Below are 24199 nucleotides of genomic sequence, written 5' to 3' on the forward strand. Positions count from 1 at the left end.
GCGTCATGTGCTGTTTGGGGAGGGTTTTTTGGAAGGGACATCCTGCGTGACACTGCAGTGCCACTCCTAGATGGGCCCGGTGTTTGTGTCGGCCACTAGGGTCGCTAATCTTACTCACACAGCTACCTCATTGCGCCTCTTTTTTTCTTTGCGTCATGTGCTGTTTGGGGAGGGTTTTTTGGAAGGGCCATCCTGCGTGACACTGCAGTGCCACTCCTAGATGGGCCCGGTGTTTGTGTCGGCCACTAGGGTCGCTAATCTTACTCACACAGCTACCTCATTGCGCCTCTTTTTTTCTTTGCGTCATGTGCTGTTTGGGGAGGGTTTTTTGGAAGGGACATCCTGCGTGACACTGCAGTGCCACTCCTAGATGGGCCCGGTGTTTTGTGTCGGCCACTAGGGTCGCTTATCTTACTCACACAGCGACCTCGGTGCAAATTTTAGGACTAAAAATAATATTGTGAGGTGTGAGGTATTCAGAATAGACTGAAAATGAGTGTAAATTATGGTTTTTGAGGTTAATAATACTTTGGGATCAAAATGACCCCCAAATTCTATGATTTAAGCTGTTTTTTAGTGTTTTTGGAAAAAAACACCCGAATCCAAAACACACCCGAATCCGACAAAAAAAATTCGGTGAGGTTTTGCCAAAACGCGTTCGAACCCAAAACACGGCCGCGGAACCGAACCCAAAACCAAAACACAAAACCCGAAAAATTTCAGGCGCTCATCTCTACTCTAAACCAGCAAATTACAATTGACCATGATGTCATTCTTTATATCAATACTCCTTCTCCGTGAAATATTGCACTAATGATATCAGTTTTTGGCAGTGGAGATGACCCCCATAATCCACATTTTCAACACCGGCAGAAATAGTTTGAGTAAAATACACAATCATATTGTAAAGAGGATATTGGCAGCAAATGGTATTTTAAATGTTAAAATATTGCTACAATCAGATTTCTTTTCCATATTATAGCAAAAATAAAATGTTCTATATGCCTCTACTGGAGATGAGTTCTGAAGCAGTGCTGATGATGTGTCAATGAGATGTTTCGTCCAATGTTTCCCAGCCTCGGTCCTTAAGGAACACTTTCATTCCAGGTTTTAAGGATATCCATAGTTAAGCATGGATGGTAAAATCAAAATAACTGAGGTACTGATTAAGTCACATGGGCTCAAGTATAGCTCTCACTGAAACCTGGTCCATTAGTGTGCCATGAGGATCAAGGTTGGGAAGCAATGGTCTAGTCAGTTATGCCTGGGCAAAATGGTGGCTCATTTTACACTTTCTCCACATCCGTTGGACTTGTAGACACAGAATTTAGGGGCGCTTGCTCCTCTTCTTTTGCCTTCTCCTGAGCTCGGGTAACCCACTGACTCCACCCTACAAAGCAATAATAAAACAATCGTCAACACAATGAGTACATCTCAATGTTTACATATCAATCTGCATTAACACCAAGGGGGATATCCAATTACCCGTGGTACATTACCACAGGTAATGATATCACTCGTTGCTATCCTATTAGGATATCGGCACAAGTGCGGCTGATCGAGGATTGCATCACCTGCCATCAGCTCCCCGGCAGCTCCGGCTCGGCACTGCAGCTCCGGCTCCTTGCAGTTCTGGGGGCCTGCTCTCCCATCACATAACCAATGCCTGGCTTGGGCATCCGGGGCAGTGCAGGGTCACGGGGTTGATTGCCAGGTCACTGGACTGATTGCCGGGTCATGGGGCTGAGTGCCAGGTCACGGGGCTGAGTGCCAGGTCCCGGCACCCTCCCTGCTGCTGTGGCAGGTGTGGGGCACAGAATGGAGGGGGTAAGGGCAGCTTATCAGGGATTTTGTTTCACCTGCCTCAAGCAGGCGACACAAAATTCCCGATAAGTGTCGGCTTTCCGGGGCTGCGGCACCGAAAATACAAAGGTTTCACTGAACCTGTGTGTTTTGGGACGAAAAAGTATTTTTTTATGAAACATCTAATTGGATTCCCTGTAAAAAATAAATTGGTGAAACATTAGGAAAATTGCAAAAAACTCCTGTTTTTTGCTCCAGATGTTTCATTGTACCTAATTGGATACCCCCCTGATCCCCTCCACCCCCCCCCCCCCTCCCTCCAAGTTGAAAATACATTTTCATATTTACTGCAATTTACCAGTCTACAATTAGAGTAAGACAAACTGGAGCTACAGTATTTCTTCATTTTGACAAGCTGCTGCTGTGGAGGTCCAAGACACCTCAGTAGGTGCTTCTAGGTGTGTGGGTAGACATAACATGCAGAAATGGTGCACTTTGATAAATGTCACAGTAAGTCCAACATCCTTCCACTGTACAACTACTACTCCGTCTCATCACAATAATCTTTTCTATTTTTCACCTAAAACATTGCAGTTGATCTTATAATGATGATGATGATATTTTGTTTATACATCATCACAAAGTGTCCACATCACTGTACACAGGGGTGCATGTTACCAAATAAAAAAAAAATACACAATACAAAGTTATACTACGAACAAGCTACTACAACTTAAATAAATAGGGAATTCAGTTAACTGACTGATGTGTCATAGGAGAGAAATACAAGGGGCAGATGTACTAAGCCTAGGAGAGTGATAAAGTGGAGAGAGATAATCTACCCACCAATCAGTGCCTAACTGCCATTTTTCAAACGCAGCCTGTAACATGACAGTTAGGAGCTGATTGGATGGTACTTTATCTCTCTCCACTTTCAAGACGGTCCCGCATAAATCGGGTAATTTGGGGGTTCGCTGTTTTCTTACTGTCCTTACCTTTGGGATGTTTAGAGGAGGTAAGTTTTACTTTTTCTTTGTCACCAGGTTCCTCATTAAGGTTAGAAAGATTCTTTCCAAATGATCCCCACATCATTTCCTCCACCCTACAATGGGGCAAAATAACACACAATTTGTGTAATTGCACATCTGAAAATATTTATCCCCATCACCAATATTAAAAAGTGCACAGTTCAGATATGGCATTTAAAGAGAGGACATGAACTTAATTTTGTAAAGCAATAGAGCATTGGTTCTCAAACTCGGTCCTCAGGACCCCACAAGGTTCACGTTTTCCATGTCCCCCAGCAGCTGCACTGTGTATCACCAACTGTCACATTTTAAAAAATCTACAGGTGACCTGCAAAACATGGACCGTGTGGGGTCCCGAGACCGAGTTTGAGAACCTGTGCAATAGAGCATTTACAAGACTAGAGATTCAGTGTCGCCTTTTAGCTACGTGAAAGTGCCACACCTGTATAGTACGTTTAGCTTGGTTTTTACATTTACCCAAATTGCTGCCTTTACCTGGACTCACTTTTGTGCGGCACCTTAACAGAAACTCAATTAGGAATCTTTAACATTATGAAAAACGTGTATGGCTTGTTTAGCAAAACAGATGAGGGACTATAAACAGAAAAGAACAGAACATGCAGAAGAAAGTACTAATACGAATATGTTCCTTTACTGAAGGAGTATCACTAAACTATGGCTCAGCAGCCTGGCATACAACCTACATTGGATGCCTGTGCTTATGATAGCGAGTCTTACCTAAAACACCATCTTTCATCTGGTTTTCCATCAGGGGTTGTTCCCACAGTGAGCAGGTGGCAGGATCTCCATCGCTTCCTTAGGAGCCTTGGCAGAAACCTCTCAATATCCAGGATTGTAGCTGCTCTCTGTTAAACATATGAGTGTATTAATATGTGATGTACATGTCTTACCCAGTTTGGTGTTATAAGGTATCTGCATTTGGGAAGGCTGCATTCTCTGGATGCCATTTCAAGGATGCAGAATTATAATTGGATCCCACTTGTCCTTTCCCCACAGGTAAACAAAACACCTTCCCGTTTATATATCTGTGTTTTTCATCTCTTTGGCTATACTTTACATACCCCAAGAAAGTTTGTCTGTCTGAAATTGTGATCCTGTTTGCAATGTAACATCCCTTCTGTTAATTAGATGCGCAACAACACACCTGCTCCAGCTGATATAATATGTAGTATTTAAGAGAATTATTTGCAAGGTCGGTAGTCAGCCCTTGGTCTGCATTTGGGAAGGCTGCATTCTAAGGATGTCATTCCAAGGATGCAGAGTTATAATTGGAGTATGAACTGGATTTGGACTACACTAGAATCCCAAATGAAACAGATTTTTCAAGCACTGAAGTTCAGGATCATTATGTGGCTCACCGCACCTCTGCCAGACCTGGTACCAGGCCTACTACCTCGCTTGCTTAGAACATTTGGACTGCCCCCTGGCCTACACCTCAAGGTGAGCAGGGCCCTGGGGGGAGGGAGAATACCAGGACCAGGCTCAACAGGGACATTTCTATTGGACATTAGTGTGTTCCCCACATTCTCACACCCACCATACTGCTCCCATGAGACCAGGACATTTATATATAATTTTATGAAAATAATATGCTATGTCAATTTTCTTTCTTCTGTTGTTTACTAGAGATGAGCGGGTTCGGTTTCTCTGAATCCGAACCCGCCCGAACTTCATGTTTTTTTACACGGGTCCGAGCGACTCGGATCTTCCCGCCTTGCTCGGTTAACCCGAGCGCGCCCGAACGTCATCATCACGCTGTCGGATTCTCGCGAGGCTCGGATTCTATCGCGAGACTCGGATTCTATATAAGGAGCCGCGCGTCGCGGCCATTTTCACACGTGCATTGAGATTGATAGGGAGAGGACGTGGCTGGCGTCCTCTCCGTTTAGAAATTAAAATAGATAGGAGAGTGAGAGTGAGACACTTCATTTACTTACTGGAGCTTAGGAGGAGTTATACTAGTGACTGATGACCAGTGACCTGACCACCAGTGCAGTTTTATAATTTATTATTATTTAATAATCCGTTCTGTTCTTGTTCTCTGCCTGAAAAAAACGATACACAGTGACTCAGTCACACTCACATACCATATCTGTGCTCAGCCCAGTGTGCTGCATCATCTATGTATAATATCTGACTGTGCTCACACAGCTTAATTGTGGGGGAGACTGGGGAGCAGTTATAGGTTATAGCAGGAGCCAGGAGTACATATTAAACAGTGCACACTTTTGCTGCCAGAGTGCCACTGCCAGTGTGACTGACCACTGACCACTGTGACCAGTGACCTGACCACACTGACCACCAGTATAGTATATTGTGATTGAATGTCTGCCTGAAAAAGTACACTCGTCGTGTGACTTGTGTGGTGTTTTTTTATTCTATAAAAATTAAAAAACTAATTCTGCTGACAGACAGTGTCCAGCAGGTCCGTCATTATATAATATATACCTGTCCGGCTGCAGTAGTGATATATATATATTTTTTATATCATTTTTTATCATCCAGTCTATACTAGCAGCAGACACAGTACGGTAGTTCACGGCTGTAGCTACCTCTGTGTCGGCACTCGGCAGTCCATCCATAATTGTATACCACCTACCCGTGGTTTTTTTTTTCTTTCTTCTTTATACATACTACATCTCATTATCATCCAGTCTATATTAGCAGCAGACACAGTACAGTACAGTAGTCCACGGCTGTAGCTACCTCTGTGTCGGCACTCGGCAGTCCATCCATAATTGTATACCACCTACCCGTGGTTTTTTTTTCTTTCTTCTTTATACATACTACATCTCATTATCATCCAGTCTATATTAGCAGCAGACACAGTACAGTACGGTAGTCCACGGCTGTAGCTACCTCTGTGTCGGCACTCGGCAGTCCATCCATAATTGTATACCACCCACCCGTGTTTTTTTTTTTTTTTCTTCTTTATACATACTACATCTCATTATCATCCAGTCTATATTAGCAGCAGACACAGTACAGTACGGTAGTCCACGGCTGTAGCTACCTCTGTGTCGGCACTCGGCAGTCCATCCATAATTGTATACCACCTACCCGTGGTTTTTTTTTCCTTTCTTCTTTATACATACTACATCTCATTATCATCCAGTCTATATTAGCAGCAGACACAGTACAGTACAATAGTCCACGGCTGTAGCTACCTCTGTGTCGGCACTCGGCAGTCCATCCATAATTGTATACTAGTATCCATCCATCTCCATTGTTTACCTGAGGTGCCTTTTAGTTGTGCCTATTAAAATATGGAGAACAAAAATGTTGAGGTTCCAAAATTAGGGAAAGATCAAGATCCACTTCCACCTCGTGCTGAAGCTGCTGCCACTAGTCATGGCCGAGACGATGAAATGCCAGCAACGTCGTCTGCCAAGGCCGATGCCAATGTCATAGTACAGAGCATGTCAAATCCAAAACACCAAATATCAGTAAAAAAAGGACTCCAAAACCTAAAATAAAATTGTCGGAGGAGAAGCGTAAACTTGCCAATATGCCATTTACCACACGGAGTGGCAAGGAACGGCTGAGGCCCTGGCCTATGTTCATGGCTAGTGGTTCAGCTTCACATGAGGATGGAGGCACTCAGCCTCTCGCTAGAAAACTGAAAAGACTCAAGCTGGCAAAAGCACCGCAAAGAACTGTGCGTTCTTCGAAATCCCAAATCCACAAGGAGAGTCCAATTGTGTCGGTTGCGATGCCTGACCTTCCCAACACTGGACGTGAAGAGCATGCGCCTTCCACCATTTGCACGCCCCCTGCAAGTGCTGGAAGGAGCACCCGCAGTCCAGTTCCTGATAGTCAGATTGAAGATGTCAGTGTTGAAGTACACCAGGATGAGGAGGATATGGGTGTTGCTGGCGCTGGGGAGGAAATTGACCAGGAGGATTCTGATGGTGAGGTGGTTTGTTTAAGTCAGGCACCCGGGGAGACACCTGTTGTCCGTGGGAGGAATATGGCCACTGACATGCCTGGTGAAAATACCAAAAAAATCAGCTCTTCGGTGTGGAAGTATTTCAACAGAAATGCGGACAACAGGTGTCAAGCCGTGTGTTGCCTTTGTCAAGCTGTAATAAGTAGGGGTAAGGACGTTAACCACCTCGGAACATCCTCCCTTATACGTCACCTGCAGCGCATTCATCATAAGTCAGTGACAAGTTCAAAAACTTTGGGCGACAGCGGAAGCAGTCCACTGACCAGTAAATCCCTTCCTCTTGTAACCAAGCTCACGCAAACCACCCCACCAACTCCCTCAGTGTCAATTTCCTCCTTCCCCAGGAATGCCAATAGTCCTGCAGGCCATGTCACTGGCAATTCTGACGAGTCCTCTCCTGCCTGGGATTCCTCCGATGCATCCTTGCGTGTAACGCCTACTGCTGCTGGCGCTGTTGATGCTGCTGGGAGTCGATGGTCATCCCAGAGGGGAAGTCGTAAGCCCACTTGTACTACTTCCAGTAAGCAATTGACTGTTCAACAGTCCTTTGCGAGGAAGATGAAATATCACAGCAGTCATCCTGCTGCAAAGCGGATAACTGAGGCCTTGACAACTATGTTGGTGTTAGACGTGCGTCCGGTATCCGCCGTTAGTTCACAGGGAACTAGACAATTTATTGAGGCAGTGTGCCCCCGTTACCAAATACCATCTAGGTTCCACTTCTCTAGGCAGGCGATACCGAGAATGTACACGGACGTCAGAAAAAGACTCACCAGTGTCCTAAAAAATGCAGTTGTACCCAATGTCCACTTAACCACGGACATGTGGACAAGTGGAGCAGGGCAGGGTCAGGACTATATGACTGTGACAGCCCACTGGGTAGATGTATGGACTCCCGCCGCAAGAACAGCAGCGGCGGCACCAGTAGCAGCATCTCGCAAACGCCAACTCTTTCCTAGGCAGGCTACGCTTTGTATCACCGGTTTCCAGAATACGCACACAGCTGAAAACCTCTTACGGCAACTGAGGAAGATCATCGCGGAATGGCTTACCCCAATTGGACTCTCCTGTGGATTTGTGGCATCGGACAACGCCAGCAATATTGTGTGTGCATTAAATATGGGCAAATTCCAGCACGTCCCATGTTTTGCACATACCTTGAATTTGGTGGTGCAGAATTTTTTAAAAAACGACAGGGGCGTGCAAGAGAAGCTGTCGGTGGCCAGAAGAATTGCGGGACACTTTCGGCGTACAGGCACCACGTACAGAAGACTGGAGCACCACCAAAAACTACTGAACCTGCCCTGCCATCATCTGAAGCAAGAAGTGGTAACGAGGTGGAATTCAACCCTCTATATGCTTCAGAGGTTGGAGGAGCAGCAAAAGGCCATTCAAGCCTATACAATTGAGCACGATATAGGAGGTGGAATGCACCTGTCTCAAGCGCAGTGGAGAATGATTTCAACGTTGTGCAAGGTTCTGATGCCCTTTGAACTTGCCACACGTGAAGTCAGTTCAGACACTGCCAGCCTGAGTCAGGTCATTCCCCTCATCAGGCTTTTGCAGAAGAAGCTGGAGACATTGAAGGAGGAGCTAACACGGAGCGATTCCGCTAGGCATGTGGGACTTGTGGAAGGAGCCCTTAATTCGCTTAACAAGGATTCACGGGTGGTCAATCTGTTGAAATCAGAGCACTACATTTTGGCCACCGTGCTCGATCCTAGATTTAAAGCCTACCTTGGATCTCTCTTTCCGGCAGACACAAGTCTGCTGGGGTTGAAAGACCTGCTGGTGAGAAAATTGTCAAGTCAAGCGGAACGCGACCTGTCAACATCTCCTCCTTCACATTCTCCCGCAACTGGGGGTGCGAGGAAAAGGCTCAGAATTCCGAGCCCACCCGCTGGCTGTGATGCAGGGCAGTCTGGAGCGACTGCTGATGCTGACATCTGGTCCGGACTGAAGGACCTGACAACGATTACGGACATGTCGTCTACTGTCACTGCATATGATTCTCTCAACATTGAAAGAATGGTGGAGGATTATATGAGTGACCGCATCCAAGTAGGCACGTCACACAGTCCGTACTTATACTGGCAGGAAAAAGAGGCAATTTGGAGGCCCTTGCACAAACTGGCTTTATTCTACCTAAGTTGCCCTCCCACAAGTGTGTACTCCGAAAGAGTGTTTAGTGCCGCCGCTCACCTTGTCAGCAATCGGCGTACGAGGTTACATCCAGAAAATGTGGAGAAGATGATGTTCATTAAAATGAATTATAATCAATTCCTCCGCGGAGACATTGACCAGCAGCAATTGCCTCCACAAAGTACACAGGGAGCTGAGATGGTGGATTCCAGTGGGGACGAATTGATAATCTGTGAGGAGGGGGATGTACACGGTGATATATCGGAGGATGATGATGAGGTGGACATCTTGCCTCTGTAGAGCCAGTTTGTGCAAGGAGAGATTAATTGCTTCTTTTTTGGTGGGGGTCCAAACCAACCCGTCATATCAGTCACAGTCGTATGGCAGACCCTGTCACTGAAATGATGGGTTGGTTAAAGTGTGCATGTCCTGTTTATACAACATAAGGGTGGGTGGGAGGGCCCAAGGACAATTCCATCTTGCACCTCTTTTTTCTTTCATTTTTCTTTGCGTCATGTGCTGTTTGGGGGGTGTTTTTTGGAAGGGCCATCCTGCGTGACACTGCAGTGACACTCCTAGATGGGCCCGGTGTTTGTGTCGGCCACTAGGGTCGCTTATCTTACTCACACAGCTACCTCATTGTGCCTCTTTTTTTCTTTGCGTCATGTGCTGTTTGGGGAGTGTTTTTTGGAAGGGCCATCCTGCGTGACACTGCAGTGACACTCCTAGATGGGCCCGGTGTTTGTGTCGGCCACTAGGGTCGCTTATCTTACTCACACAGCTACCTCATTGTGCCTCTTTTTTTCTTTGCGTCATGTGCTGTTTGGGGAGGGTTTTTTGGAAGGGACATCCTGCGTGACACTGCAGTGCCACTCCTAGATGGGCCAGGTGTTTGTGTCGGCCACTAGGGTCGCTTAGCTTAGTCATCCAGCGACCTCGGTGCAAATTTTAGGACTAAAAATAATATTGTGAGGTGTGAGGTATTCAGAATAGACTGAAAATGAGTGGAAATGATGGTTTTTGAGGTTAATAATACTTTGGGATCAAAATGACCCCCAAATTCTATGATTTAAGCTGTTTTTTAGGTTTTTTGGAAAAAAACACCCGAATCCAAAACACACCCGAATCCGACAAAAAAAATTCGGTTAGGTTTTACCAAAACGCGGTCGAACCCAAAACACGGCCGCGGAACCGAACCCAAAACCAAAACACAAAACCCGAAAAATTTCCGGCGCTCATCTCTATTGTTTACCTCAAAATGTGCTTTTATCATGTTTTTTTTTTCTTACAGCATACTTTCACCTCACCATGTGCTATTTACTGTAATGTGTATCCCCACTGATTGCACACCGTGCTAGCAGCAACCGCAGATGGTTGCCTTGATGGGTTTATTTGCGGGTAGGATGTACTTCACGTGGATCTTTCTGTGCAGTGTATATAATACTACTATACAGTGTCAGTTTCCCATGCATGCCTTGGGTCCTTCTATGGCTCACCTCTCGCAGTGTAACCTTCATAGTGCTCCCAACATGGCTGCCTCATCTGGTATGCTCGTGGATGGGATGAAAAATACATGGACCTGACAGTTTTATTGGGACCCTACTCTTAGCGTTAGGACATGTTAGGATGCTACAATCACCCCATTTTGTGTCATCTCTTCTAGGGGTAACCTATTTCACCCTGGGTAATCCTATGCAGTGTGCTCAAGATGGCTGCCTCATCTGATAACTTGTGAGGGTGGAATATACAACCCGTGGAAGTTATTACCAAAAAATGCCTACACCAATCCTGCATTATGCTTCTTTTGCGCTCTTCGTTTTCTTTTTATGTCTGTGCGGGTTGTCTATTGCTGTATTACTTAAATCTTATTTGTTATGTGTATTGTTTTTGATGTCTATAAAGGGCCTTGATTATACTAATTTGTATCATTATTATTACTATTATTTTATGATGATGATTAGTATTATTATTATTATCTCACTATGGATTTTCCTCCATTTAGTCATCAATGTTTTTGAAAAACAGCTTAGCATGAAATGGACACACTAAGGCTCAGTAATGAACCACAAAAAATTAAGTCCAGCCCTGCTATGCTTAACTGTGCATGTGTGCCTATATATCCCCAATTTCATAATCCTCACTCTTCTTACATACTTGGAGCTGCTCATTGAAAATTAGTCTGGGCTTAATTTTGGCAGTCCACCTGAAGATTGACATGTTTGAAAGAGTGAAGTCACTTCAAAGTCCATTGAACTACCACTTCAGGGCTACTCTTCAGTAATTTAACGTTTTCGTTATATTATTAAATTAAAGTGCATCTAGAAATCCACCTTTGACATGACTGCAACAGTATAAGTTAAACCCAAGAACTGCCACCTCAATGAGGAGAAAATGCTGTACTTCCACCTGCAAAGCGGCAACCTAAGTGCACCTTCTACATACTTTTATCTCATTTAAATAAGAATTTAAAGTTCTCCCAGGACTCAATGTGTCTCATCATAGCCCAGGCGAGTACAATGGGACTACGTAATGCTATGGTCAGAGCATCACAGACATTACAGCTTCTGTTTGGTTTTCCTGCTAACCCAAGCCATCTGCAGCTATCTTAAAGTGGCAACTGCTAACAAGGTATTAATTAAACTTTAAGGTTTTCTTTTATAATTTCAATTTATTTTTCTTATTTATTTTTACTAGAATGACTCCTAGCCAGCAGATTGTAAAAGACCTTGGGGGATTCTATAAATATATTTTAATTTTTCAGCACCTATAGGCTATACCAGCCTCAGCTGAGCAAAAGCAATAGTTAAATCTTTTTAGATCCAGTTGCTTTCTCTCCAGCCAGGTGTTGTCACTGAAGAGAAGGAACAGGATGCAGGGGTATCAGATCCTGTATATACAACACTGTGTGCTATTACATATTGGGCAGTATCCTATTAGCCACGGTAAATTACCGCGGCTAAAGGTCCAACACGGTTGCGAGCCGTGGCTTACTGGGGATTTTGCTTCGCCCCCCTCCAAAACCAGATACCTTTAGCCCCAATGATAAATATATTGCACAGTATTGGTGACTGTACCTGTCACAACCTTCATAAGATATTGGGTACATCCTTAATGGAAAATGAACTCAAGAGATACTATGAAGATTTAAATGAAGTTGATGATTTTTCACCTTTCAGGGACTGTACAGAAGCTCCTTCCCGCATTACCTAGGGTATCTCAACTGTACTGCATGGTCAAATGTTACATCCACCCAGTAAGAGCAAAGTAGACCGCTGCACTGTGCAATCTACTGGATGGATCTCGTGTGCTAGTCTCCTGGTTTATTGTTGTTTATTGTTGTGTCAGACTTGAGGAAATGGTTTTGTGAGGAAACTACAGTACACACCTGGAGCTTCCATATGCTCTTACTCTCGCTAGAGATCTTGTTGACCGTTTCACTCATCAAGGCGATCAGCATGTTTAGGAGAAGAATGTAGGTGAGTACAACATATAGGATGAGCAGGAACATGAAGAAGTGCTTGAATTTAAGGTTCTCGTTGAACTCTAGGTCGCCCATCCCAATAGTAAACTTGAACAGCTCCAAAATGGTGACGTAGAGACCAGAATAGGAGCTTCCAGCTTCACTTTTCCCAGCCTCAGTGCTGTTACCAGGCTCCACAGGTGCTTCTCCGACAAGTGTTACTAATGCTGTGACAGGGATAAGTATAATAATTATTCCATACTCAGACTGAATAATAAAAAATACTGACAATGTCCAGCACCCCGCAGACACATTTTATGGGACTAATGCAGAGTTGGCCACAGAATGAGGATTTAAGACTGAAGAAACAACAGTGTATTTCCCTTCATTTGCAGAGTTCCAGATGCATTCTGGTCAGCAAAAAAGTAGTATATGGGCCTTATTTACACCACACACAGCCCAGGTACTTACCTCTCACTTGCATCTATCTTATTTGCTGTTTATTTTGTGTGAAACAAATGTAATGTCAATTATGCTACAACAACTTCTCTAATACAGCAGAACCCTCTTCTGACCCCCAAAATAATAGTAGTGCTTTCCAGCTGCATATGCTTTATTTCCCGATTGCATGTGTTCCATATAATTGATCCTCAGTGCACTTAGCTTACATTAGAATACGTATCTTGTTCTGTCCATCTAGGAGCACACAGGCACAAGCAGCAGAATAAAACAACTCTGCACACAGTATGTGTACACCAACTGTATCAGGCATGTGCGATACCAATTCACACAAGATACGGTAGCCAACTGGCATAATACTCACTCTGCATGAGCCACTGTATATATACATCAGGCTTACAGCAGACATGAAGACAGACTCTACATCATTTTCCCTATAAAAATGGCTGTACAAGTACTACCATTATCATAATTATTTTCTTTTTAACATATTATGTTTTTATTAGGTACAGAAAGCAAAGACAGGAAAAGAGAGTGGCGAATACATAATTTCAGGCAAGCTACAACAGACTTTAGCAAAGCAAACAGATCCAAGGCCTGAGAGGCCATACTGTATTTAGCAAAGTAAAAACCAGACTACCCAATAGTATAATTTATATGTTCAGATAAGTTAACTATCACTCACTTGTCGCACCTAGTTGTGAGCGTGTCTACTAACACTGGGCATCTTTTTCTGCATGTTCTCTGAAAAAAATGAATCTTATTCGCATTGCGATGCTAAAATGACGCACAAGCAGACTCTTTGATTAAAATGATATGCGGCATGCCTATACAGTATTCTGTGTGCGACCACGGCTGTATCTGCATACGAAATGCTATGCTACAGTGTTTATCTGGAAACACAGTAACCCAGCATTTCGTATTCACACAGAATATTGGCATGCCACATATCATTTTAATCAGCAGAGTCTGCTTGTGTGTCTTACTCACACAGCGATGTGAATAAGAAAATTCTCAGCAAAAGAAGATGGCCGAAGTTAGCTGGGAAATGTCGGCTCACTCCCACCAGGCATCTCGCGGTGCGTGGCATATTTAGGCTAGATGTATGATGACACATCTGTATATATCAGTTAGTAGAAAACATTTTTATTAGCTGTACATGTTAATCAGTACAGCTTCATTTACACATCTTATAAATTTGACTTTTTCTAAACAGATATTGACCTAGAGAGAAAATTATATTTGGACTGGAGAAAAAAGAACTGCGGATCCCACCCCACACCCTTGCAGGACCATCTTAACAGGAGTGTAGGCCCCTGGGTAAAGCAATGCACTGGGGCCCCTATCCATCCTCCAGCGGTAGGGGTGGGAGGTGCTATCAGCAGCAGCTTTGTATCTTTCGCTCAGCACATAGTACCTGGAGCAGTAATTTCTGCAAATTACTTCTCTACTGCACAGATGGAGGGAGATGGGGCAGGAGGGAGAACACTAAACTGTAGAAGGGGCATTGGGCTGAATGAATGGGCCCCGGTACATGACTAACAGGGTGGTAGAGGAAGTTTTATACACAGTAGAGGGGTGGATAGTAAGTGGGCTTAATATTCATCATTTTCCAGTAGGAGGGCAGCTTGCTTGACTGCAGATATCTCCAGTTACTGGAAATATATTTATTAGCTTTCAATAGAATAAAACACTAGAGGGTCCCACCCTTCAGGAGGTACTGGGGAACCAGAGCAATCCACCAATGAAAATATAAAACTGCATACCAGGCATGTGGAGCTGGAGCAGGGACCAGCTGCTGGAAGGCTGACATCTTTGGTTCTGGGCATAGTAAAGACAAGCTACCAGTGTCCACCGAAAGGGGAGAGCTTTTTGAGTATACCCTCAGAAAAACTCTAAGTCAGACATAACCCAAGATATCTGGCTGGGAAGAGCAATTAACAGGCTTGGATAAGGACCACTGCTTTGAAGTCAGATATCTCCGGTTACCTTGGCCATTATTCTACTGGGTCCCTTGGGCAACTGCCCATTGAGCCCATACAAAAAGACGGTCCTGCCCCCTTGGAAATAAACAGCCCCAACCTGACAGCACCAGGGCTCTGTCTACCTACCTAGGCTCTGTCTACCTACCTAGGTGGCTTATGTGGGGTAATAAAAATGATCGCTGCTTCTAACCAGTCAGGTTGATTTTTCTTATGCTCTGACCAATCAGAGTGAAGCCACTCTGTCAGATTACAATGACTGGGCTATTGCATGTAGAAGTCTTACATAATTTTTTGGTGTTTTTTAGCTATGCCAAGGATAGTAGATACCCTAAAAAAGGAGACCCCCATTTAAAATGAAATGAGCAATAAAGTGTAACTGTGTGGGGCAGTTTATAGTACTGCAATAAACTTTTTGTGTGTGACACTTAAACTATTACCTGCTGCAAAGCCGAAGAGGAACACCAGGTAGACAAACAGGAAGCGAAGCATGTCACGTAATATAGTCTGAAAAACAAAGATTATTCTTAGTACAGGCAATTCACATTCAAAAATGACATAGAGTCAAAAGTGCATAGCCAAAGTGCATACATATAATGACATTCAGATGATTGGTACACAATGTGAACAACCATGTTGTCACTTTCAGCTCCATTAAGGACCACACACAGGGCCGGTGCTAGGGTGTTCGGCACCCTCCTGCAAACTATAAATTTGTGCCCTCCCACACTTTACTAAGGGTCAGCTCGCAGCTAAGGTGCGTACCAACAAAAGGGGTGTGGTCTCACAAGTAAGTGGTGTGGCCACACAATAGTACCCCCATTTCAAAGTATGCTACACAGTAGCACAATCTTATTCACATGACACCACACGTAGTACCCTTGATTCATATTACACCACATAGTAGTGCTCCCTATTCACATTACGCTACACAGTATTACCCCTTATATGTTACACCACACACTATTGCCCAATACACATAATGCCCACGGTATTAGCGCCACTTATACACATAATGCCCACAGCAGCAGTTGCTGCTTATACATATAATGCCCACAGTAGTAGCATCCCTTATACGTAATGCCCACAGTAGTGCCTCTTACACAAATAATACCCCCAGTAGTAGCGCTCCTTATACATAATGTCCACAGAAGCACCGCCTACGCACATAATGTCAACAGTAGTTGCTGTTTACACACATAATGCCCACAGCAGTAGTGCCACTTGCACAAATAATGCCCACAGTAGTTGTGTAACTTACACACATGCCACAGCAGTAGCGCCACTTACACACATAATGCCCACAGCAGTAACGCTGCTAATGCACATAATGCCCACTGGCAGTAGCGCCGCTTACCCACCTAATGGCCAGAGCTTTAGCACCACTTGCACACATAATGCCCACACCAGTAGCGCCACTTACGCACATAATGCACACACCAGTAGAACCACTTAAACACATAATGCCCACAGCAGTAACGCTGCTAATGCACATAATGCCCACTGGCAGTAGCGCCGCTTACCCACATAATGCCCACAGCTTTAATGCCACAGCAGTAGCGCCACTAATGCACCCTTAAGCCTACATACATAATGCCTACAGCAGCAGCGCCGCCTACACACATAATGCCCACAGTAGCAGTGCCGCCTACACACATAATGCCCACAGCAGTGCTGCCTACACACATAATGCCCACAGCAGCAGCACTGGCTACACACACAATGCCCACAGCAGCGCCGCCTACACACATAAGGGGTCATTCTGACCCGATCGAACGCTGCAGTTTATCGCAGTGATGCGATCGGGACAGAACTGTGCATGCCGAAGGCCGTAGTGCCGCTATGATTGCCAGGTGGTCGCTGGGCGGGGTGGAACAGCGGCATTTGACCGCCGTTTCGTGGGCACGGCCTGGCCAATGCAGGCGTGGCCGGACTGTACGTGGGGCGGGCCCCAGCAGCTGCGCGACGTCACACGCAGCCGCTGCGGGCCGGGGAGCGATGAGTAGCTCCCGGCCAGCACGCTAAAGCTGCGCTGGTCGGGAGCTACTCTTGAAGTGCAAAGGCATTGCCACTGTGCAATGCCTTCACACTTCTGTGGGTGGAGGGGGCCGGCACTGACATGCGGGGCGGGATAGCCCTGTGCTGGGTGTCCCCCCGCATGTCAGTGTGCATGATCGTATTTAGCACAGCTACGATCATCTCGGAATGACCCCCATAATGTCCACAGCAGCAGCGCCGACTACACACATAATGCACACAGCAGTACCACCACTTATACAAAAAATGCACACAGTACTGGTGCCACACACACATACATCAGTGCAAGCCTACACACACACACACACACCGCCTCCCTCTCCCCCCTCCCCCCATCCAGGTAACAGTAGATCATCCTATTACATGCAGCCCTGGTTTCAAAAGGAGAGGGAAGAATTGGACTTGGAGTGGCGCACTCAAACAAAATATACTTATTTAAAATATAACTTTTATTATTATTTTTTAAAAAGCCAAGAACTGTGAAATATTAAAATTTATAGAGACAAATGTGAGACATGGTGCAACATATAATGTTAAAAACCCACACTCTCGGGATCCACTGTGCTGTGCAATGTCGTATACATATATATTAATATATTTCAGGTTCTACGACCTTTTTTACATGCAGCCCTGGCCTGGTCCCGTCCATGTAGCTCCGCCCCCTTCAGGTCAGTGTAGCTCTGCCCCCACAGGTCCGTGTAGCTCCACCTCCCAGAGGGCCGCATAGCTTAGTTCCCATGGGGTCCATATAGCCCCACCCCCTAATATTGCATGGCTCCACCCCCTTTTCAGGCCATGATTGTCCGCATTGTGAGGGTGCAGTGGCAGTCCCGACAACAACAGACAGCAGGGATGCAGAGCAGGGAGAGAGACTATCCAGCCTGTCGCCTACATCTCTTTGCTGAGCGGGTTGCACCATCACTGACCACACACACAAACATTGATGGGGTCATAGGCTGACCTAATTTTCCATTCTCACTGTCACAGGCCGCCGTGTGGCCCATGTCAGATGCAGGTCCCAGCCGTTGCCAAGCGACCGGGGTGATGCGTCTCTTCCGGCCGCCCGGGCTGCTGGTCCCCACCTGGTGCTTAGCAACAAGGCGCCTGCATTGATCGCTGGGAGCTGTCAGGCATTTGGCAACCGGGATGTTGGATGCAGACAGTATTCCCGGTTGCTAGGCAACCCAGTACAGGGAGCTGTTGGCTGACAGTCAGGACATGCTGGACACGTAGCAATACAGCTGAATGTCCTTTAGGAATAATTGTTCTCCATTCACTCCTCAGCTGCTGATTGGTCAAACTACCCTTTATAATCCTTGCTGGCCACCCACTCTGTGCTGGGTATAGGTTACCCTTGCAGTGTAAATCGCTGGTCCCTGTTACCTATATTGGTCATTGTCCTGTGGATACTCTGCCGGAATCCCTGCCTGTCCATGGGCCTAATTCAGACGTGATCGCTGTTGTGCAAAACCGCACAACAGCGAATGACTGCACATGCGTATGCACCGCAATGTGCAGGCGCAAGCCCAGACAGTACCAGAATGGTGCAAATATTTAGATCGCTAGGCATACGCAAGGTGATTGACAGGAAGCGGACGTTTGTGGGTGGTAACTGGCCGTTTTCTAGGAGTGTCAGGAAAAACACAGGCATTGCCAAACGTTTTCTGGGAGGGTGTGTGACGTCAGCTCCAGCCCCGAACAGCCTGATTCTATCACACTGTAGAAGTAAGTCCTGGGCTACGCACAGACTGGAAAAATCATTAGATGGTGAGTGAATTATGAACGGATTTGCAGATGTCCGCTGTCTGTCGAAGTTTTCACATGGCATACGCATGCATTCAAACACTTGCACAGGGCGGGTTTTCAGTCTCTATGGGTGGCGACTATCTGATCGCAGCCCTCTGCAAATTCGCAGAGGAGCGATAAGGTCTGAATTAGGACCCATGTCCTGTGTCCAGCCCTGCCTGCTGATACCCAGGCTTGATGTGGCGTTCTCCGTCTGCCAACTCCAGCCCACCCGGCTAGAAGCATGCATACCATCTGCACTGTTAAGACACTAGCCCAGATGTAAGTCTATGCAGCCCGTACCTCAAACCTCGGGCAGCCGTGTGCCTTACTCTCAACGGTTACTCACTGCTACTCAGGGTCTTCAGTCTATTGGGTGAGCTCCTACTGCTGGAGGTTTCAGGTCCAGGGGGCCCCCTATGTACCGGTGTGCACAACTAGCACTAAGAGAACAGTGGGGGGTTGCTATTGGTGAAAACCCTATTGAGGGCTTTAGGAGTCTCACCACAATAGTACTGCAGTTCCCCACAACACCGAACAACTCCAAGTTCCCTCCAGGAAAATCAAGTCTGAGTATTTCCACGCTCAATTCCAAGAACCACAACTCTATGCAAGTCCAAGAGTCTCAACTTCTAGCAAGTACAAGGTTCCTAACCGGCAAATAGGGAGTTGTTCTCCATGCAGAAAAGGCTAATGCTGTAAGACATTATGGAAAGGGGACCAAACACTGTTCCCTTGTTATCAATCCCATTTGTAAACACATATGAAGGTCATAATACTGTAGGTAATACATTTATGATATACAGTATATACACTTGTGCTAGATTGGAATGGAAGTTGTCCATCTGTCCATATTGCAACTTTTCGGCGGGTATTGCTAGCCTGTCTGTGCAAAGAACACAGTTTAAATGACTGATACTATACAGATTCAATGGAAGTGGTCTATTTGTGCTGCTAAAAAGCTCGGCAACCCTTGCAAAAATTGTGATTTCTTTTAAATATGTCCTGCAAACCTGACAAACAGCTATCATCCCATTCCCAATTTAAATCCATGCTCGATTCCAAAAAATCAGTCACAGGTTCCAGAAACACTGAAAGAGCACTTTGCAGTCTCTTACATGACATTACGATTTTAAAGGGGATATGGTCTACATCCCAAAAGTCAGAAGACCGACGATCCCAAAGGTAAGTACTGGGGTTAGGGTTAGGCACCAGGGGTAGGGATAGGGTTAGGCTGCAGGGGTGGAGGAGTTTAGGGTTAGGCTGCAAGTGGGGGGAATTAGGGTTAGGCTGCTTTTCAGAGTTAGGCAGTGGGAAGGGAAGGTTAGGGTTAAACTGCAGGATGGGTGGGTTAGGGTTAGGATTAGGGGTAGGGTTAAAATACTTACTGGGATCCATCTACTGTCCATCAGGATTCCGCTATCAGTCTACTAGCTGTTGGGGTCTCGACAGTTGGGATTTCGTACCCAACCTGTTGGTGTGAAATCGGCTGTGCGACTGAAAGCGTCACTAGAACCTATGCAAAACCACAATGCTCTTTGTACCTGTACGCCGAGGGTGTGCATTGCGGTGCATACGTATGCGCAGTTTTGCAATTTTTTTAACTGATCGCTGCGCAGCGACCAATGGCAGGTGGCGATCAACTCGGAATGAGGGCCAAAATTGTTTGCATACAATTATAAGACAATTAAGCTGTTATTAGTGTCCCCTAATAATTCATATTCTTTTTATACAACCTATTCAGCACCATTACTCCTATTTCTAGCATTGGGAGAAAATGCAAAATTGTAGTAAACAAAAAGTGTACACTGCAAATAGATGTTTTAAATACAAACCAATAGAATGTAACAAGGTGATACAGTACATTTCATCAACTTAAATTAAACCCAAGGAATGAGGTAATCCTATATTAACATCAATCTCCACTTTTGAAGTTATAGAGCTGCTGACGAGATGGCTCCACATAGTGGCTATTCTTAGACTAGATTTACATATAAGATGTTCATTTGTTTTGTTCTGTTCCACACAAAACTAAATGGTAATGTATGCAGTGTTCAGCCCTAGCCCTTAGCAGACGGTACATGATTATACAGCCACAAACCGAGCACTGCAGGCTATGGAAAGTGTTGCAGACAATGTATTAATAGTACCTGGAACTTTAGGCACAGAACTTAACTAACCTCTCAGGCACTTTGTATGGGGATGGTATCAGGATCCTGGCGCTTGGGATGCCAGCAGTCCGCATACTGACAGCAGCATCCCAACGCTCAGGATACCGACACCTAAGTGGTGAATTTTACTATTACTAATCTCTAACCTACCTTACTCTAACACTCCTTCCCTGCAGCCTTACCATAACTCCCCCCACCCCTGCAGCCTAACACTAACCCCCCTCCTCGTAGCCTACACATAACCCTCCCTCCCCCGCAGTCTGACCATCCTCAGTGTTGCCTAACCCTAACCCTCCCAGCAGCCTAACCCTAACCTTCCCCTCCCCGCAGACTACACATAACCCTCCCTCCCCCTGCAGTCTAACCCTCCCAAGTGGTGCCTAACCCTAACCCTCCCAGCAGCCTAACCCTAACCTTCCCCTCCCTGCAGCCTACACATAACCCTCCCTCCCCCTGCAGTCTAACCCTCCCAAGTGGTGCCTAACCCTAACCCTCCCAGCAGCCTAATCCTCCCTAACCTTCCCCTCCCCGCAGCCTACACATAACCCTCTCCCCCCCACAGTCTAACTCTCCCCAGTGGTGCCTAACCCTAACCCTCCCAGCAGCCTAACCCTAACCTTCCCTCACTCGCAGCCTACACATAACCCTCCCTCCCCCGCAGCCTAACACTTTCCAATGGTGCCTAACCCTAACCCTCCCAGCAGCCTAACCCTAACCTTCTCCTCCCCTCAGCCTACACATAACCCTCCCTCCCCCACAGTCTAACTCTCCCAAGTGATGCCTAACCCTAACCCTCCTGGCAGTCTAACCCTAACCTTCCCCCACTCGCAGCCTACACATAACCCTCCCTCCCCTGCAGCCTAACACTTTCCAGTGGTGCCTAACCCTAACCCTCCCAGCAGCCTATCCCTAACCTTCCCCTCCTCGCAGCATACACATAACCCTCCCTCCCCCACAGTCTAACTCTCCCCAGTGGTGCCTAACCCTGACCCTCCCAGCAGCCTAACCCTAACATTCCCCTCCCCGCAGCCTACACATAACCCTCCCTCCCCCACAGTCTAACTCTCCCCAGTGGTGCCTAACCCTAACCCTCCCAGCAGCCTTACCCTAACCTTCCCCTCCCCGCAGCCTACACATAACCCTTCCTCCCCCGCAGTCTGACCCTCCTCAGTGATGCCTAACCCCAACCCTCCCAGCAGCCTAACCCTAACCTTCCCCTCCCCGCAGCCTACACATAACCCTCCCTCCCCCACAGTCTAACTCTCCCCAGTGGTGCCTAACCATAACCCTCCCAGCAATCTAACCATAACCTTCCCCCACTCGCAGCCTACACATAACCCTCCATCCCTCGCAGCCTAACACTTTCCAGTGGTGCCTAACCCTAACCCTCCCAGCAGCCTAATCCTAACCTTCCCCTCCTCGCAGCCTACACATAACCCTCCCTCCCCCGCAGCCCATCCTCCCCAGTGGTGCCTAACCCTGAGTAGTGTCAGGTTTCCAACTGCCGGGATCCTGATCGGATCCCCTTTGTGTGTTAGAAGCTAATTTTTCATATTGGGCATAGTTCAACTAGTGTGTGTGATTCTAAGTCAGATATGTCTGGGACCACTTTTCCACACAGAAGTGACAGCCTGCTTGGTAACTAATTACAATGTGAGTTTACAACAGTTGTCACTATTAGTGTGAGGACCTACTGGGTACAAAAGCTCTATATCCATTCGTAAGCTGCTCATAAGTACGGGAGTCAGCCTTCATGCCCACAGCCCTCCCATGACATTCCCAGCAGATGGATCAGATCTGTGGGATCACAGTACTGTCTCCTAGATACCATCAAGAAACAACCATTTCACAGAAAGAGTGTTCCAACAATGAACAGAGTAATCCGTCCGCACATTCCACCTCCGTCTGTGCAGTGCACGCACAGTGTGATTTCTACCGCACATGTACAGTTTGCAGATAGCCGCAGGATCGGTAGTGCCCCAAGGTCACATTATGCCATGCAGAAACCCCTGTTCACAAATGCCACAGTGCCCACCACACTGCTGATGTGAGGGCTCTCGGTGACTGCCCTTTAGTTAATGTGGCACTGCCCACAGCACCTATAGAGCTGTCTCCTATGCTTTAAAGTGCAGGATAAAGTCAACTGTTTATATGAAAACAAACTATGTGCATTACATTACAGAATGACATTGGTTTTATTATAAACATTAGAGAACAATGAAAGAGAAGGAACTATTTAAAGCTGACCTTCTGAATCATCACACTGTAAATTCCGGTCTGCTGGAAACCACGGGTGTAGTATAACGTATTCACCCAGCCAATCACCAATGCAAACACCATTAAAGCCACATAGGTTTCACTTCCTGCAAAGTAGACGACAAAACTGCACAGCAGGATGACTGCATGAAGCAGGCTGCAAAACAGAAAGATTTAGCTGCTGATTAGAACATTCTATATCTTTTTAGAATAATTAAGATGTTTATGATTACGATGATGATGATGATACAGGTACCTTACTAACTTTAAGAAACTTTAAGACATTTTCTGAACTCAGCAAATTCAGATGTAGGAGCGCGGCGCCTCTATGTTCTTGCTATTGATGTAAGGCTCTCTGGTCCTCATTCCGAGTTGATCGCTAGCTGCTTTCGGTTGCAGAGCGGCGATCAGGCAAAAAAACGGCATTTCTGCGCACGCGTACGGGCCACAGTGCGCATGTGCGAAGTTATTTCACACAAAACGATGCTATTTTACACAAGGTCTAGCGGCGCTTTTCAGTCGCACGGCTGATCGGGGAGTGATTGACAGGAAAGGGGCGTTTCTGGGAGGTAACAGAGCGTTTTCCGGGAGTGTGCTAAAAAAATGGAGACGTGTCAAGTAAAAATGCAGGCGTGCCTGGGGAAACGGGGGAGTGGCTGGCCGAACGCAGGGCGTGTATGTAACGTCAAAACAGGAACTAAACTGTCTGCAGTGATCGCAAGGAAGGAGTAGGTTTGGAGCTACTCAGAAACGGCATGAACATTTTTTCGAGCACTTCTGCTAATCTTTCGTTCGCACTTCTGCTAAGATAAGATACACTCCCAGAGGGCGGCAGCTTAGCATTTGCACTGCTGCTAAAAGCAGCTAGCGCGCGATCAACTCGGAATGAGGGCCTCTATCTCAAGTTACTTCATGCAGAATGCAAAAAGTTTTGGAAAAGTTTCTTCAAAAATGCTTTCTTGTTTCCCAGTAGTACTTGATGTATTCACCTTCAAGCACTGGGATAAGTATAGTTTCATCCAACACTTTCCTTCTATTAATTTAAGACTAAAGTGCACCTTGAGGAATTTGGGAAGTACTGTATGCCATTGTTGTATGTTTATATA

At 46.0% G+C, this 24199-nt stretch overlaps 1 protein-coding gene across 3 annotated transcripts in view; it reads right to left on the minus strand.

Moving 5' to 3' along the window:
* Positions 1–620: 620 nt before the first annotated feature.
* LOC135049881 (transient receptor potential cation channel subfamily V member 1-like) overlaps positions 621–24199 on the minus strand; it is a 123651-nt gene continuing 100072 nt past the window's right edge. For 2 of the 3 annotated variants that reach the window (XM_063955837.1, XM_063955836.1), the window contains exons 11-16: positions 23085–23250; positions 15285–15351; positions 12329–12630; positions 3570–3697; positions 2799–2905; positions 623–1390 (exon numbers count right to left, since the gene is read on the minus strand). In XM_063955837.1, the coding sequence (XP_063811907.1) occupies positions 1287–1390; positions 2799–2905; positions 3570–3697; positions 12329–12630; positions 15285–15351; positions 23085–23250 (874 nt within the window). In that variant the 3' untranslated portion in view covers positions 623–1286. Of the gene's footprint in view, positions 1391–2798; positions 2906–3569; positions 3698–12328; positions 12631–15284; positions 15352–23084; positions 23251–24199 lie in introns of all 3 variants that reach the window. The other variant, XM_063955835.1, reaches the window with a different exon arrangement.

Source organism: Pseudophryne corroboree, chromosome 2 (genome assembly GCF_028390025.1).
Source record: "Pseudophryne corroboree isolate aPseCor3 chromosome 2, aPseCor3.hap2, whole genome shotgun sequence".
Taxonomy (NCBI): domain Eukaryota; kingdom Metazoa; phylum Chordata; class Amphibia; order Anura; family Myobatrachidae; genus Pseudophryne; species Pseudophryne corroboree.